Below are 16984 nucleotides of genomic sequence, written 5' to 3'. Positions count from 1 at the left end.
CTCATTGCCTGTCCTGGGAGCACAACTTAATAACAATTTGTAGGAGCCTCCCCTCCTCCCATCGAGAGACATCAGACCCACCTCCTGAGCACTCAAAGCCCCACCTGCTTCTGGCCCTGAGGCCACAGCTCCACAGCCCTGGCACCACTTAGAGCCCCTCAGTGTCCTGGAGCCTCCGGGCCTCGCCAACAGCCCTCTGGCTCTCCCAACTGGGCTGTGACCACTCAAATTCTCCTTGGATGAGCCAGGTTTCTTGGGACCACCACTGGTACCTCACTCCCCATCCTTGGAGGCTTCTCAGCCCAGGGGTGGAATACTTTCAGCAGGGCCTCCGGTCGTGCTAGGCCACATCTCCCCCCACCTCCTGAGGCAGTCCAGGCCTGCCTCCTCCAATGCCTACTGTTCCCTGTCCTTCCACATTTTATTCACTCAATACCCCACTGTATCACCTCTTCCAGACAGCCTTCCCTGATTGCTCCAGCCCACTCAGCCCTCCCCCCCCCCCCACTCTGACCCAACTCTTCAGCCCTACCCACCTCCCACCCTGGGCTCTTCTGACCACCCCATGGATCAAGGGCTGTGGTCTGTCATTTTTGCTGTCCCCCACAGCCCAGTGCAGGGCTGGGTCTGAAGAGGGAGGACAAGGAACGCACCCAGGACTAGGTGAGGGCCGCCTGGGATGAAGGGTTCCCCACATGCTTCTCCACTTGACACTCCTCCCCACCAGATACCACTTTCTCCCTCACTGAATGGACACCAGGCAGTCCCGCTCCAGCCAGACTCAGGGTTGAGGGGGCTGATGTTATCAGAGTCATAAAATGGCAGCTGCAAAGTTCAGTTTAAAGACCCAAGGCCTTATCGCTCCTATTTATGGTGCCCTGACCTCAGTCAGGGAAGGGGCAATCTCTGAACAGGGAAGCAAAAAAAGAGAAAGAAAACCTCTAGTGTCTCAGAAGAGGAAGTCTGCCCCAAGGCCACCTGTCAGGCCTTCTACTGCCCCTACCCCCTGGACAGCAGACACAGGGCTCCTCACTGGTAGCAGAACTGGACAGGGCAATGCCCAGCCCAGGGACAAGGAGAGGGGTGTCAGAGGAGGAACAGACCCAGGTCCTTCCCTGGGAAGATTCTCAGGCTGGTCAGGGAGAGCAGAGCCAGTAAGCCAGGAGGAGAGCCCCGGGGCGTGAGGAACATCTCCCAGAACTGAGGCAAGAGTAGCTGAGAGCAGTCAGGGAAGGCTCCCTGGAGGAGGCAAGACAATGCCCCAAAGAGGTTCGCCACATGGGCCAACCTTCCACCAGAGACTATAAAGGAGCCTCTGTTGGCAGGACCAATGGGCCTGACCCTGGAAGGAAGAAGAAGGTCCCAGGTCCCCCTCTGAGGCTGAGATGGCCCAGGGGTTTGGGGAAGGTTTGGTTCCTCTAACTCCTCTCTGAGGCAGTTGCTGGCCACCTGCTCCTGAAGGGCTGAGTCTGCCGTAGGCATCCCACCCTGGCCATCGGCTCCCAGCCTCTCCAGAGGCTGTCCACAGCTGGCCAGTCTCTCTTGGCCCCCAGCTGACCACCCTGTGGGCTTCTGGGAACACGGCTACAGTGGGGTCAGGGCCTCCTCCTTGAGCAAAGTGACAACCTCAGGCCCGCCCAGGGCTCCTGGGGGACTGTGCTGGAAGAGTGACCTCCTCCTCGAAGTTTCCAGCCTCCCGTCCTGGTGCTCTGAGTCTCAGCCTTCCCTGACATTTCTGGAGCACATGAGACCTGGTCCTCACCCTACTCTGTGGCAATGGTCAGTTGACCTTGAGAACAAGCTGGTCTCTGTGGAAGGGCCTCAGTTTGCTCATCACAAAAGGGAGGGTAGGAACGTTGGCCCCGGCGTAGGAGAAATGGGGCGAGAGGGCTGGGTTGGAGGCCAGCTGCACCCTGCGACTGGGGTGTAATTTTCCCTCTGAGCCTCAGGACTCTGTGGAAGGGGACTGGTCCTCTAGTCAGGACTTCCAGGATGCTTGAAGGACAAAGTACCATGTGAACTGAGATAGGCCATTTCTTCTCTTGATACCCCAGCTCAGGAGCTCTGGGGACGGGAGTGTCCTCATGAGGTAAGCCAGGCAATGTGGGGTTATGGCTCCAGGTCCAAATAGGTAACGAGTTGTCTCAGGGAAGGCTGGGTGGCAGGCACTGGGCCTCCTCGTACAGGGGGCAGCCTCAGCCTGTGCTAGCCTGCCACTCGCAGGGATCCCTCACTGCGGCCCCTCTGGCGGTGGATGCAGGAATGGGCAGGGGACTAGACGAAGCCCTGTCCCTTTCTCCCTGCTTTTGCTACTCAACCTCCCACGCTCTGCCCTCCCCAGTGTGACTTCCCACCGCAAATGTATACAATGTGCCAAGTCTCACGCACACCTTAGATGTGTTTCAGAAGTAATAGAGACACAGCTTAATGTCTCCACCACATGACGAGACTTTTTAGTCAAACCTTATTGTAAAGATTTTCAAATAGATTTTAAAAAGGAGAATAATATCATGAGCATGGAAATACCCATTCCTTGGAGTGATGTCAGCAAAATGGCAGGATGGGAACTGCCCGTGCTCGTCCCCCCAACCCCTAGGTGTGACAACTAATAACCCGTAACAGTTCGTATTTGCAACATTTCCCTTTCGCGGCTCAAGTATCTTAAAGTAAATTATAGACATGATGACCTTGTGCTGCAAATTGTCTTAAGATGCATCTCTAAAACCAAAGGACATTTTCCCATGTAACTATAATACCACCACCACGCCTAACAAAATGAACAGGCATTCCTGAATATCTTGTGTTCAAATATCTCCAAACAGCATTTAGTCAAGCACCCCAGTATCATCGGGGGTTGGGTCTGATAGTGAGGAGCATTCCTGCCTGGGTTGTGACGAGCCTGGACAGTGAGCTGGGGGGTGGGTGGACATCCAGCCCTTCACTGGGACATGGCCCCATCTTTATCTGCACTCCTTTCCTTGTGGCTCATGATGTGAGGGTCCATATCTCTCAGGAAGTCCCTCCCGCCCCCGCTATCTGAAAAACAAGCTTTCTGTACAATCTGTCATCAGAAGAGGGGAAGAGGTCACCAACTGACTCTGGAAGTCTCGCAGCCTCGTGGCTCAGCCCTCTGCATGGGGCCCCAACACCAATATCGCCCTCCACCCCCACCCCGGACACCACGGGTGTAAACTGAGTCCTCTTTCTCCAAGAGTGCCCAGGATGACTTCCAAGAGGCAGAGGATTTGAACCTGAGTCCCTGCTGCTCCTGCCTCGCTGGCTATTGCCACGGTGGTCCTCTGCAAAGAAACTCTGAGAGGCTTTGTGCCCCTAAGTACACCTCACAAGAAGGGCCCTTAGATGAGGCCAGGCTTAACCACAGGCCGAACATCTTTGCTTGTATTCTGATAATGAGAGCCCTTGTCCTGGGACCACCCTACAATATGGAAAGTTCTTTCTTGCCCCAAGCCCAAACCTGCATCCCTGTGTCTCCCTCTCTGTCTTTATCGCTGCACCCCGCACGACCACCCAGAGTTCAGCCTTTCCCAGGAGGAGGTATGGGTGGCAAAATTTGGATATTTAGAGGGGAGGCTTCAGACTATCAGTAAAAAAGATATAAAAATACGTGGAGGGAGGGGTGCCTGGGTGGCTCAGTCAGTTGAGTGTCCAACTCTTGATTTCAGCTCAGGTTGTGATTCCAGAGTCATGGGATTGAGCGGGGAGCCTGCTTAAGATACTCTCTCTCCCTCTGCCCTTCTCCCCTGCTCAAACACTCTCTCTCTCTTTCTCTAAAATTAAAAAAAAAAAAATTTAAAAATGGGGGTGCCCGGGTGGTTCAGTGTCCAACTTCAGCTCAGGTCATGATCTCACAGCTTGTGAGTTTGAGCCCCGCACCGGGCTCTGTGCTGACAGCTCGGAGCCTGGATCCTGCTTCGGATTCTGTGTCTCCCTCTCTTCTCTCTCTGCCCCTCCCCTACTCACACTCTGTCTCTCTCAAAAGTAAATAAACATTGAAATTTTTTTTAAGTAAATAAATGATTTAAAAAAGGTTTTTAAATACAGGGAGGAGGAAGAAGTCAGACTGCAGTGGGGGGGCGGGGAATGCCCGACTCAAGACCTCCCTTCTGGTGGGTACAGCTGCTGTCTGTCTATCCGTGGGACCTTCAGACTGCCTGGGGTTCTGTGGCGCTCGTCAAGGCTGTGGCGAGGCCAGGGTCCCCTCGCAAGGCTGGCCTGGCATGTAGGGCTGGCGGGGCCTTTGACAACAACTGCTAACCTCGGTTGGCAGTCCCCTAGTGCCGTTTATGTGTGACCCCGGACACAGCCCTGGGAGTGGGCAGCGCTGTCATTTGTCCCCATTTTACAGACGAGGTGGGAAGACTCACCCAAGGTCTCCCAGCCAGGGAGTGGCCGGCAGTCTGATTCTGGAACCTGCGGACTTAACTGGGCTCTGCCGTCTCACCAAGAGACGTTGCTTCTTCCCAAGCAGCTGTAGCATGCCCTGGGCTGCCCCGGGACGCAGGAGACATTTTTCAATTCATAAAATGTACAAATCTGAAGTGACATCCCGGGGAATTGTCACATACATATCTGAAGTGACGGCTCAGGCAATTGTCACCCATGTGTTCACCCGTGTGGACACCGCTCAGATCAAGCTATTCCACATTCTCCATCACCCCAGGGGTCTCCCTCGAGCCCCTTCCCAATAGGACAAGGCCTGATTTCAACTTCTCGGAGTGCCCTCTGCAAAGCTGGGAGCGGGTTTCTCCTCTTTTCTGTGACTTCTGGATCGCATGACTTACCTTACCTTCCTGTGCCCCCACTTCCTCCCCTCTGCCCTTATCTCCTCCTCCTCCTCCTCCTCCTCCTCCTCCTCCTCCTCCTCCCCCTCCTCCTCTTCCTCCCCCTCCTCCTCATCCTCCCCCTTCCTCCTCCCCCTCCCCCTCCTCCTTCTCCTTCCTCTCCCCTTTGCCCCCGTACACCCTCTCCATCTCCATCTACCAATTCAAACACAAAAGCCAGAATGAAGGGCACAGCCTGGGAAGCTGGTTTGGGGTCCTGTGTGCCTTTGACCACACTGCTTTCTTTCTAGGTCCTCAGTTTCCTCCTGTGACTCTTTGTTGCCCCATTATTTCAATAGGTGGAGGAGGCTTAAATAAATCATGGGATGGTGAGGGGGGAACGGTAAATGAGACCACCACAGCTCTTTATTCTCCGTTCCCCAGCCCCCTACAACTTGGCGGGGGGGGGGGGTGGGGAAGGGCCCTCCTTGACAAGTCTCAGAAACACAAACCATTCACGGTGACTCCTAGGGCTTGGTAATTCCCAGGCAGGAAGTGCTTTCTCCGGTATTACCTAATCTAGCCTGCTGCATTTTTCACCCCTCTCAGAAACCAGCTGCCCCTCAGAGGGACTCCTGTTTCCCCACCGTGCTGCTTCTGTCTCCCTTGGCTTCTCCCACCACAGTTCTCCGGCCCCAGATGAGGCCGGGAGTTCTGATTCCAGACAATAGCTGCGGGCTCAAGCTTCCCTTGAGGGATGGGTATGGCACCCACAAAACCTGAGTCAGCCCTCCACCCTGTCTTTCAGAGCCCCTAGCGTCTAACAGCCACAACTCCCAGCATCTACACCCTACCCCAGATCTCAGTGAGCCCCACATGAGGGAGAAAGCCCTCACGGTGGAGATAGAGGGGAAGGGACCCAAGTAAGCCGGCGGAATTAACAAGACTTGGTTAATCCCTGCCCCCAACCAGAGACTCAGGATTCTCCTGCCAGCTTCCAGTCCGTCACCTCCCACCTGCAGCCAGTACCATGGCAGGGGACACAAGAGGACCTGGATTGAAGGGAGGCTACAGACTGCCTCACCCTTGCCTGGGTCTTCTCTTCTGGGCTCAGGAACTCCTGTGATAGAGAAGGTGCTGGGGACTCGGTAGGGCCTGAAACTCTCACCTCAACCCACCCACAGGGTGAGGTGACTTTAAGCCCACTTGGAGCTCAGCCCAGCACAGGAATTGGTGAGGGCTTGAGAGAAAGCCCTGTTTTCTCCTCTCCACATGGGGCCTCAGGAGACAAGTTGGGAAATGTAGGCAGTAGTCGAAATAAGGAGGGACTTGAATGCCAGTTTTGAAGTGTGGGCTTTGACTGCTAGGCTTTGGGGACCCTGAGGTGCAGGTGGTGGTGCTGAAAACTAGTACACTGGCCCAGGCAGGTACTGGAGGCCTGGCCCCCTGCCTGTATCCCACAGCTTGTCTCCTGATACCTCAGGACCCCTTGCTGCAGTCACCCCAGGCTTTTGCAACCTTGCATGGATTAGACATTTTCATACCTTCATACTAGAATCAGTAAGCTTGGCTGTATCTGGCTGGGAATTTTCCAACTTCGCGTGTCTGCAGTCCAGAGGGATAATGAGGATGTTTAGCATAGGGAAATAAGTGGAAGAGGAAGTTCAAAGTCTGCCTGAATTCCTCAATGATAAGGACTACAGGGAGCTGCCCTGGCCCTGTCCCCCAAAGGGCAATGGTAGACCAGATGGCCCAAAGCAAGGCCATGGAGAGGAATTGATGCAGTCCAGACTAGTGGTCAGAGATATAGGTCCTATCTAGGAATGTGCATTTGCTAGGTGACCTCAGATCCCTCTTTGGGTCTCTCTTTCCCCTACCCTTCTTCAGATGGGCTCTAGCGTTCAACTAAGGTGTGGTAAAGACAGAGCTCATCTTCCAGACCGTGCTCACTTTATTCAGAGATACCCCAGGCTCCTAGGTTATCCCAGGGCCTCCTGCCCCTGCTCTGCAAACTGCCTCTCAGGAAAGGCTTTATGGCTGTGCTGATGGGCGGTGCAGACAGACTTGGCTGGAGAAGCTGACCCGATAGCTTTCCAACGTCAGAAGCTACTAGGAACCCTATGATGCCCTCAGTACTTTTGAAGAAGAATTATCTCTTGGTAAACAGCATGGCCACAGCTCTGGCTTAAGAGGACCCAGTAAATGAGGGCATCCATTGTCCTGTCCTCAGAGAACTAGTCTGGACTCTCTTGGTTACAGGGATAGAAAACTCAACTGATTCTAGAAATAAAGAAAGACATTGACTCATGTTGTTGGAAGCAGGGCTACTTTCAGACATGGCTGCATCCAGGGACTTAGATGATGTCAAGAGGATCCAGTTTTTCTCTGTCTCTTCATTCAGGCTTTACCCGTGTGGCTTTCATCATTGTGTTCTACAACAACACAAGAAGAAACAAGATGGTGACAATAGTTCCAGCCCCTGCATCCTTTGAGGTTTCCAGTCTAGTGGGAAAGACAAAATCCAAAGCCCCAGGAATGAGCCTGCTGGCTCTGAACAGCCTGACTGGGGCCATGTGCCAGGCACTAAGGCCAGGAAAGCTCTGACGGGCTCAAGTCTGATCACATGTTGATTTCTTAGAAGAGGGTTCATCAGAACCCCAAGAACTAGGGGTGGGGAAGGAGGTGGTTTCCCCGATAGAGATGAGGACGTGGCACCAGAGGAGGGTAAAGGATGGTAGAAAAGCAGCAACAAGAAATGTTTACTACCATCCATCCTGCGTTCATGTTGTGGGGGGAGCGGAGGGGAGAAGGGGCAGAAGGCAGAACAAACCCTGTTGCTGGAGCTGGGAAGGCACTTTGGGGAGAAGCATGCTCCAGGCAAGCAAGACAGCCCAAGAGTGAGACACAAGCCCATCCCCAGGTTCTTCTTCCAGAGGCCACCTCTGGGCTCCTTTGGCCACCCCTCTTCCCATGCCTGAACAGCACGAGCCAGCCACAGATCTCTTGAGATAGAGCATCTTGAGTGTTTCAGTCTCAGTAATGCTTTTTAACAGGAAGGGAAGCATGGGACCCCCAAAGAGGGACCACCACACATTTCCTTCAAGTCTCATATATTTTCTTTTAAACAGTTATACAAAACAACAACAACAACAACAACAACAACAACAACAACAAACATATATCCTGCTACATAATAGATCTTTGTTACTCTCCATATGCCAAGTTTTAAAGACTTAACCAGCTAATGCCTTTACCCCAATTAGATGATAAAGTTAAAGGTCCAAGATGGAACCCAGTGGGCCTTCCAGGCCATGGCACATGGGTGGGCGAGGTCTAGGTGCTAGGGAGTCTGAAGGCATCCTGGACAAGGACATCCTCCCTTGGGCTAGGCCAGCAGTGGTGCTTAGCTGCATATGGGAAGGTTGGACGGTGAGGACCTCTGTGACAGTGAGGCTCCACCAAGGCCTCCACAAGGGATGAGAGAGTATTAAGTGGAAGGGACTCAGCTGCACAGCTTCTTGGGCACTGAGTTGTCCAGCTTCAGCTTGGACCCCCTTCCTCTATAGCAATGGAGAGCTCCCTGGCACCTGGAATGCTTATCCCTCTGGGGAATCACCTTACTTAGAACAGTGGTCAAAGTCACACCCTTGGTACCAGGCCAGATGGGGATACACTTAAGGAAAGAAATGCTTTCCCCCATAGCCCCACTGCAACAAGGCTTTGAGTCAGCAGGGGAGTTGGTAGAGGCCCGTTTGGCCTACAAGGAAACTGAGGGAGGTAAGGACCTTGTCCCAGGCCAGAAGGAACAAGTTGGAAGAGACACTGAGAGTCTCTGATTCTGGAGCTGCCTTGCTGAACAAGACTGTTGGGGACTATGGCATTCTCTTCCCTGGGCAAAGATGAGGAAACCGATGTGGGGTTGCAGCCACTTCCCTAAAGCCAAAGAGACCAGCGGAAGCTTCTACCAGCTCAGTGGTTCCTCCCTGGAGGCCTTCACCTGCCCTTGCCCACCCAGTGGTTCCCAAGACCTGTTTTGTTTTTTTTCTATCTGTTCCTGGGCAGCCATCACCCCTGCTCACCTGTTGGCCCCAATGCCAATGCCTGCCCACCCCCCATGCCTTCACACAGGTCTGGTTCCATCCCTGATCCCCTCGTAGGGTGCAGGAAAGGGGAGGGGAGAGGCATGGGCTTTCCCATCACTTCTCCCCACCTCCCAGAGGCAGGAGTAGGGACAGAGGAGGTTTGGTGGGATGGCAAGACAACCTAGAGGGGCCTCCCTTATTTCCTGAAACCTCCCTTCCTTCATTAGATCTGATAGAGCTTAAATTGTTTAGAAGCTAAGAAGAAGGCAGGTGATGTGTGGGTAAAGAGGGCCAGTGTCCCCTTCCCAGCCTGGTGACCCAGGAGACCGAGCACAGGCTCCTGGAACGAGGACAGAGGCTGGAAGATGCAGCCAGACTCCTGGATTCCTCCCAGGCCTGGCTCCAGGGACCAACTCCTCATAACCAGGTAGCACTAGCTGAGCCCCACTCATCCGCAGAATCTGAGGCAAGCACTGAGGACTCCCAACCCAGGCTGGAGGGGAGCAGAGTCCAGAGGGCCGGCTCTGAGCTCTACAGAGAGGTGCCAGAGGAGTGCCACCCACAAAAAGACTAAGTTGTTACAGCTACAGCACTATTGGATCCGCCAGGAAGCCATGACAGGGCCCTCAAGGCAGACCCAGCTTTGGGGACTATGGCCAAGAGTTCTGGGTCCAATCCAGGTCAGGGTTGGGTTTTAGTCTGGGGTTGGGATTGGGGTTCCATCTGGAAGCTGGGTCGGTCAAGTGACAGGCCTTGTTGGGTCTCATGCTCCTGGAGTCTGTGGATGAGAGGTAGGCCGTGGATGAGGCTGACGGGTCCCCCCTCCCCCTGTCTCTGTTCCCCAGGGCACCCGGGCAACCATCCTGCAGCAGGAGGAATGTTACTATCTGCAGCTGATCGAGGTACAGCACAAGCAGTGCCTGGAGGAGGCCCAGCTGGAGAATGACACGGCAGGTGAGGCCCAGCAGGAAGAGAGGGCCGCGGACCTCCAGGGAGCCCTGCTTGTCCTCACCCCGTGAGGCCAGATCCAGGGTACATGCCTCCCACACGCATCAGACGGGAATGGCACCACGGAGCTGCTGGGGGTGAGGAGAGGACTCCGGGAGAAGCTGGGGGGCCAGGAAGCGAGAAGTCCTGACAGGCCTCTCTGGTCCCATCATCTGCCCCTGGTCTGGAAGCGTCCTGCTGTTAGCCCAGGAGAACACACTACGTGGGGGGTTCTGAGGCCCAGCTTCTTCCTCCCAACCCCAAGCTCTGCACCCAGAGGTGCCACCGCACACACACAGGCCCCCAGGCACACACGCGTCCCTCCCCATCCCAACCCACCTTCAGCAGGCCAGATGAACCACCCCGCTCATTGTGCCGCTGATGAGACAAGTCTCAGTCAGACTCAGAGGCTGAGCACATGCGGGCCCGGCTCCCCCTGCTCAGGGGGTGTGGGAGAGCTCCAGCCTGGTAGTGCGAGGGCGTGAAGGGCGGTGCCAGAGGCACCCTCAGGCCGACGCTGCACAGCTGCCCAGAGCCAGCAAGGCCATCACATCAGATGACACCTCCCCTAGCCCGGGCGCCCCACACTTGGCACAACAGCCTGGGGAAGGAATGGGAGGGATTCCAGAGGCCTTCCTTTGCAAGGTGCCCTCGGGCCAGATTCTGAAGGGTGGGCAGGATGTGGAGAAGCCGAGAGGCTGCGAAGGTGGGAGGCGCCTAGGCAGACTTCCCCTGGGGACTGGGGGTGGGTATGGCTCGAGGCTCACTGAGGGCAGAGAAGGGCTGGAGCCGCTGGGTGGATGTGCCTGCTCCGGGCCTCCCTGCCAGGTCACCCCCCTGAGGCCAAACTTGCAGTTATGTAACAGCCTTGCTCAGGCTGTTATATCTTTATATCTCCCAGGCTCCCCGTCTCCTGTCACCTCTCTGAGACTGACAGTTATGCAACCCTTCCTGGATCCCTCCTTCTTGGCCCTGGTGCCCAGAATCTCTGCTTCCTACACCGTGAGTGAGTGCGTGTAGCCTCATGGGTGGACTTTGCCTCCCCAGCTCTTGAGGAAGGACAGACTCCTGTCTCCTGAGGCCTTAAGACTGAGACCTGGGTGATGGGTGGCCTGACCATCCACTGCCTATGCACCCCTCCCCACCCTCCAGGTGGGAGAGGCAGGAGACACCGCGGACCATCCTCAGCAAACCCCAACAGTAGGATCTGGGGGTGCACGTAGCCCAGAGAGGCCCTGACCCCGGATCTAGGCCCCATTGCACTGCCTCCTAGGCCCCAAGGGTAAGCCACCCTCGTGATCCAGGTGAGGTAATTGCTGGCACAGGGAGCCTGTCCACTGCCAGCATCCTGTCACCAGGAAGACAGCCTGGGATCCAGAGGAGGGCGAGTGAGTCTGCCCATGACCTTGTGTGGGTGGGGTTCTGTGCGTGTTCGCGCACATCCAGATGCGTGCTCCTGGCCCACGGCCGTCTGGAGCGGTCTCTGTGTCTGGGGTCTGTAAGTTCTATGTCTGACTCTGAGTGGCCTTTGTGTGTTGTCTGTGTGTGATCGTGGATGTATGAGTGTGAATATCTGCGGTGTGCCCAGTCATGTCTATGCATGTGTGTTTGTGACTTGTGCGTGTCTCTCTGTGCCTTTGTTTGCTGGGGTCTGTCCTTCCATGTGCAAGTAAGCATGCATGTGTGTATATTTGCATGCATGACTGTGGTTCTTTGTAACTGGGAGTGCTTGTCTGTGTGTGTCTGTCGGTGCACACATACCTATAAAATGGCACAGTGGAAGCCCCCACCCTGCCTTGCCACCCCCGCCCCAGTCTCCAGGCTGTCTTTCTTGTTGAGGTGGCAGTCCCTTTCTTGTGGGGGTGACACACACAGCCAACAAGAGCCCTTTTTCTCTGTGGGCCTGGGGACACGTGTAGTGGGGCCTGTGGGGCCTCTCTGGGGCAGGCACACAGAGAATACTCCTGAGGCCCAACCCAGGACAACAGGCTCTCCAGATAGCCAGCGTTTTTTTTTTTTTTTCTGATTTAAAACAATTTGTTTAAGTTTATTTATTTAATTAGAAAGAGAGAGCAAGTGAGCATGAGTGGGAGAGGGGCAGACAAAGAGGGAGAGAGAGAGAATCCACACTGTCAGTGCAGAGCCCGACTGGGGCCCAAACTCACAAACAGTGAGATCGTGACCTGAGCCGATGTCAAGAGTTGGGTGCTTAACCGACTGAGCCACCCAGTGCTCTAGCATTTTCTTGGCTGTTACTCCCTTCTCAGCTTCCTGACCCTGCTGCCTCCTCCAGGAAGCTTCCCTGACCACATGCCTCTAATGGACTTTCTTCCCAGGGTTCCCTGCCATGTCCACTGGCCTGCACCCCAGGACAGTTCACAGCCCAGTCCTGGTGGTGTTGAGATTCCTTGAGGCCAAGTGCAGCCCCCCGCCTAAGGGCAGCACCCAGTCTCCCTCTCCCTGTGCCACTTGTGGTGAAGCAGAGCTCAGGGCCAGAGACCCAGCTCTGAAACTGCTCTCTGACTATGCTGCAGCTCAGGATCCAGAGAGCTCTAAGTCTGGTGAGGACACAGACACAATAACTGGCCTATAAAACAAGGTGTGCCCAGCATTGTCAGAGAGGGCTGAACAGAGTCCACCAGAGCAAAATTCCCCAAGAAATGGGCATCGAGCCCTTCAGAGGAAGAGGAGCTCAAGAGGTTTGCTGGAGAGGGAGCGTATGAACGTGCGAACAGGCTGCACCATTCACCAGCAATGTGACCTTGGGCTTAGTTACCGAGTTGCTCCCTCCCTCAGTTACTCGTCTGTAAAATGGGAGGGTTAAATAAATAAGTTATGTATTTAAAGAGGGTAGAACAGTGCCTCGCACATACAAAGGCTACATAAGTATTTGTTGATATTACTGATAGGGTCTTGAACCGCTAGCAGAATTTACCTGGCATGATGAGCCCCTACATGGCCTCCAGAGAGGCTGGCACAGGAGCGGGGGAGGGACCGGGAATCAGAAGAAGGCCACGGAAGCGTCATGACAGAGTGGACGAAAGGGCTTGGGGCCCTCAAGGAAGGGAGGCTGTGTTCTCTGGCAGGGCCAGAGTGGATCTGGGTGTTCTCAGAGAACGGATCAGAGAACGGATCCCGGTGTTCTCAGCCTTCGGCCATAGGTGCTACCTGGCTGCCGCAGCCCCGGAAGGTACCCCTCCCCGGGGCCACCCACCCCAACACTCAGAGTCCCGAGGCTCTTTCCCACGTGGCCACATCCTTTCACCTCCTCTCTCTCCCCAGGCCCCCTTCTTGAGAACTTAGGAACCTTCGGACCTGGGCAGGGCTGGGCTTGGCTGAGCTGGCATTGACTTTGGCTCAGGGGTTGGGTTTCCCAAGGAAATCTATGGGACTGGCAGGGTTGCAAAGAAACAATTAAAACTCCCTCAGGGAAGGGGTTCCAGGGGAGTTCCAGTCCCTCAGGGGCACCCAGACCCCGAACGGGCAAAACCGTGCATCTGCCAATTCAAGCAGCCCGCTAGGGACTCCACTGTGCACCTTGGCTAGCCAGCCCTCGAGGCTAATACGTACATGGTGGAAAACACGGCCTATAGTGCAGGGGTTTCTTTGAACTCCCATCCTGGACACCACCACCCCACAGCACAAGTCACAATTTGACGGAGTTAGGGCCATCTATGTTGCTTTTGAATTCTATGAAGACTCCTCAAGAACTAGCCAAACCCCAATATACCCATCGTCCCATCACACCCAACATCTCCTTTTATAACAAATATTTTCTAATGTCTCCTTTCCTATACAATGAAATTCAGGACATGTGCCTTCATTTTTTTTTTTTTTTTTAAATGAAGTTCTGGTTGTCAAAGGAACATAAAAAGGAAAGTGATTTATAATAAAATACTATGTACATATTCAGGCACAATCCCACTACAAGATAAGAAGACACAGTTTGAAGGTTGTCCCTATAAACTCTGGGAATGCAGTAGCTATAGATGTAGCTTGATACATGCAGCAGTTGCTTCACTGACTCAGGTTCACGGGCAACATTGCTGTCGGTAATGTGATTTCCCAGAACCTTGAACAACTCTTAATAATGTTCAGCATTTGAGAAAGCACGGTCTTCTCTCCCTTTTACTCAGTTGCATTTCGGGAAAACCCCGTGTATGTTAAGCCTCTGCGGTAAGTGCCTTGTGTTTAGATGTGAGATGGAGGAAGAGTCTAGACTCCGGCCATTACAAAAGAGTTTCACCTGCACAAAGGCCCAGGGGCTCGTCGGAAAGTCTTGCAGAATACTCCGCTTACAGAATATCTCCCTGGCACAGACCCATCAAATGCCAGGCGAGGCCTCCAATCTCTGCAACAAACAAAACCCCACCACTGTTCAAAACACCCCCAGGGGGCACTCCAGCCCTCACTGAGGACCGTGGAGCTGTAGTGATGCCTCCTCCCCACTCCCTGTCAGGACAGGCCCTTTACAGCCTGGGCAGGGTGATGCCACCCACCCCTCTCAGACTGAAGGCTCCTCTAGGTGGGAGCCTGGAGGGAGAAGAAGAGTGGTTGCCTGTGGACTCAGGCCCCAAGCCTGGAGGCACTTGGTGGCCATGCTGACCTCTGCGTCCTCTGCCTTCACCCCTCAGGCTGCAGCAAGATGTGGGACAACCTCACCTGCTGGCCAGCCACCCCTCTGGGCCAGGTGGTCGTCTTGGACTGCCCCCTCATTTATAAGTTCTTCTCTCCAGTTCAAGGTAAGGGCCTTGGGTGGAAGCAAGGGAGCCGGGGCAGCCCAAGTGGTGCCAGCTGGAGTGGGTACTCACCTGTCAAGGAAGTGAGAAGGCAAACGGGAAGGGGTCAAGGGGGTGAGCAATTGGGGGTGCGGGAGGAGCTTTGTGGAAGAAGATGTGCCAGAACTAGGTCTTTGAAGGATTCGTGGGATTTGATTAGCTCTTCACGTAAAAGATAAACACGTGGGGGCGCCTGGGTGGCGCAGTACGTTAAGCGTCCGACTTCAGCCAGGTCACGATCTCGCGGTCCGTGAGTTCGAGCCCCGTGTCAGGCTCTGGGCTGATGGCTCAGAGCCTGGAGCCTGTTTCCGATTCTGTGTCTCCCTCTCTCTCTGCCCCTCCCCCGTTCATGCTCTGTCTCTCTCTGTCCCAAAAATAAATAAACGCTGAAAAGAAAAAAAAAAAAAAAAAAAAAGATAAACACGTGGGAAGGGCTTGCTAAATATTTGCTCAGCAGTTGATAACCAATTGACTGACAGATACAAGACTAATTATGGCTCCCATGTTCCCCGTTGTCTTGGGCTGGTCATGATTCAGTCTTTCACTGCCTGGAGCCGATGACCTTTTGGGCTTTGCTTACACACCTTGTCATGTTTGTTTGTTTGTTTGTTTTTATTTTGAGAGACAGCGAACGTGAGCAGGGGAGGGGCAGAGAAAGGAAGAGACAATCCCAAGCAGGCTCTGTGCTGTCAGCACAGGGCCTGACACAGAGCTCGATCCCACAACTGTGAGACCATGACCTGAGCTGAAATCAAGAGTCTGACACTTAACCGAATGAGCCACCCAGGTGCCCCACACCTTATCATATTTTTAAATGAATGTTCCCACAGAAGGCAGAAAAGAAGAGGGGCCTCTTTAGGAACTGGGCTTTCTTGTTACTGATTAACCAAAGAACCTTTCCTGCATATATTCAGCCATTCTTTCATTCAGTGAATATTTATTAAACATCTACTAGCATGACAAGCATGGGCTAGACAAACACAGCACGAAAACAGCCATGCTATCTGCCCACAGGGACCTAACGTTCTAGTTGAAGAGACATTTAGCACGAAAACAAACACGTGTCATAAGTGGTAAGAAGTGCCAGGAGGGAGAAGGGGGTAAGGCACAACATTAAGGCAGGTGTTCACGGATGGACAGGCTCGCCGAGGGGGTGCTACTGCAGCTTCTGTCTGAGGACCCGGAGGCCGGAAAGATCCTGGGCTGGGGGATCATTGAGAGGGAGAATCAGCAGCCTGTGGGATGGGCACTAAGGCAATGCAGTGGAGGCCAGGGCGGCTGGAGCAGAGAGAGCTCAGGGGAGGGAGGAGAGGAAAGAGACAGGTGGCAGAGGCCAGACCGTGCTGGCCCTGAGCACTGACTGAGGACTTGGGATTTTTTCCTAAGTTCACTGAGAAGCCACTGGAGGCCTGAAGCCAGTAACTGACATAGTCCAATTTAGGTTGAGGTTTTTAACCAGTAATTCAGATTTTTCATGAGAAGGAGGGATTCTGGTAAATGGGAAGACCCATTCACAGGGCAGCTGAAAAGTGGTCATCGTTCGGACTTAGAGTGTGGGTGGCAGAGGAGAGAAGTGGGAAACTGGCCCACGAAGGGTGTGCCAGGCTCATGGTGGGGGGGGAGAGATCCAGCATGCCCCTCTGGGGTTTAAGTTTGATGAGCTGAGACACTCACCAAGGACTAAGGGAGAAAAAAAAAAGAAGACTAAGGGAGGAGCAGGTCTGGAGTGGGGAGGATCCTTTGGAGGAGCAAGTCCAGAGGGGGAGGACCCGAGGGAGGAGCAGGTCTGGAGGGGGAAGCATTAATGAAGAGCAGGACCCAGAGTAGAATTCAGAGGGGGCGCCTGGGCGGCTCAGTTGGTTAAGCCTCCAGCTCTTGATTTCAGCTCAGGTCACGATCTCACAGTTTGTGAGATCGAGCCCTACGTTAGGCTCTGTGCTGACAGCGGGAGCCTGCTTGGGATTCTCTCTCCCCCTCTCTCTCTGCCTCTCCCCTGCTCATGCTCTGTCTCCTCTCTCTCTCTCTCTCTCTTAAATAAACATTAAAAAAAAATCTTTTAAAGAATTCAGAGGCTGAGCAGAAAGACTCTTGGGCATCTCTTACTTCAGGTGGCCTTTCCCTCTCTGGACCTGTTTCCCTGTTTGTAAAATGGGGACAGGAGGTGGGCCAAAGGGACTCTTTGGGGCAGGCTGGTTTTTCCCCCCAGGGCTCCGTGTTGTGACCTCGGCAGTCAGTGAACGAGAGATGTCAGTGCCCTCCCTGGGGAGTCTGGGAGCAGTCACAGATGTGCCGTATTCCAGGCCAGCCCCCACCTAGCCCAGCTCTCCAGCGGAACCCGGCACCTGGGTAGGTAGGC

The 16984-nt window shown here is 54.2% G+C and overlaps 1 protein-coding gene across 6 annotated transcripts in view; it reads left to right on the top strand.

Annotated features, from left to right (window-relative positions):
* The window catches only part of VIPR1 (vasoactive intestinal peptide receptor 1), a 33594-nt gene that overhangs the window by 1412 nt on the left and 15198 nt on the right, over nt 1–16984 (top strand). For 5 of the 6 annotated variants that reach the window (XM_045437001.1, XM_045437003.1, XM_045437002.1 and 2 more), the window contains exons 2-3: nt 9709–9817; nt 14485–14592. In XM_045437001.1, the coding sequence (XP_045292957.1) occupies nt 9709–9817; nt 14485–14592 (217 nt within the window). The remainder of the gene's footprint in view (nt 1–9708; nt 9818–14484; nt 14593–16984) is intronic. The other variant, XM_045437005.1, reaches the window with a different exon arrangement.

The sequence above is a fragment of the Leopardus geoffroyi genome, chromosome C2, assembly GCF_018350155.1.
Source record: "Leopardus geoffroyi isolate Oge1 chromosome C2, O.geoffroyi_Oge1_pat1.0, whole genome shotgun sequence".
Classification (NCBI taxonomy): Eukaryota; Metazoa; Chordata; class Mammalia; order Carnivora; family Felidae; genus Leopardus; species Leopardus geoffroyi.
Note: the sequence above shows the minus strand (reverse complement) of the source record. Positions and strands in the feature narration are given on the sequence as shown.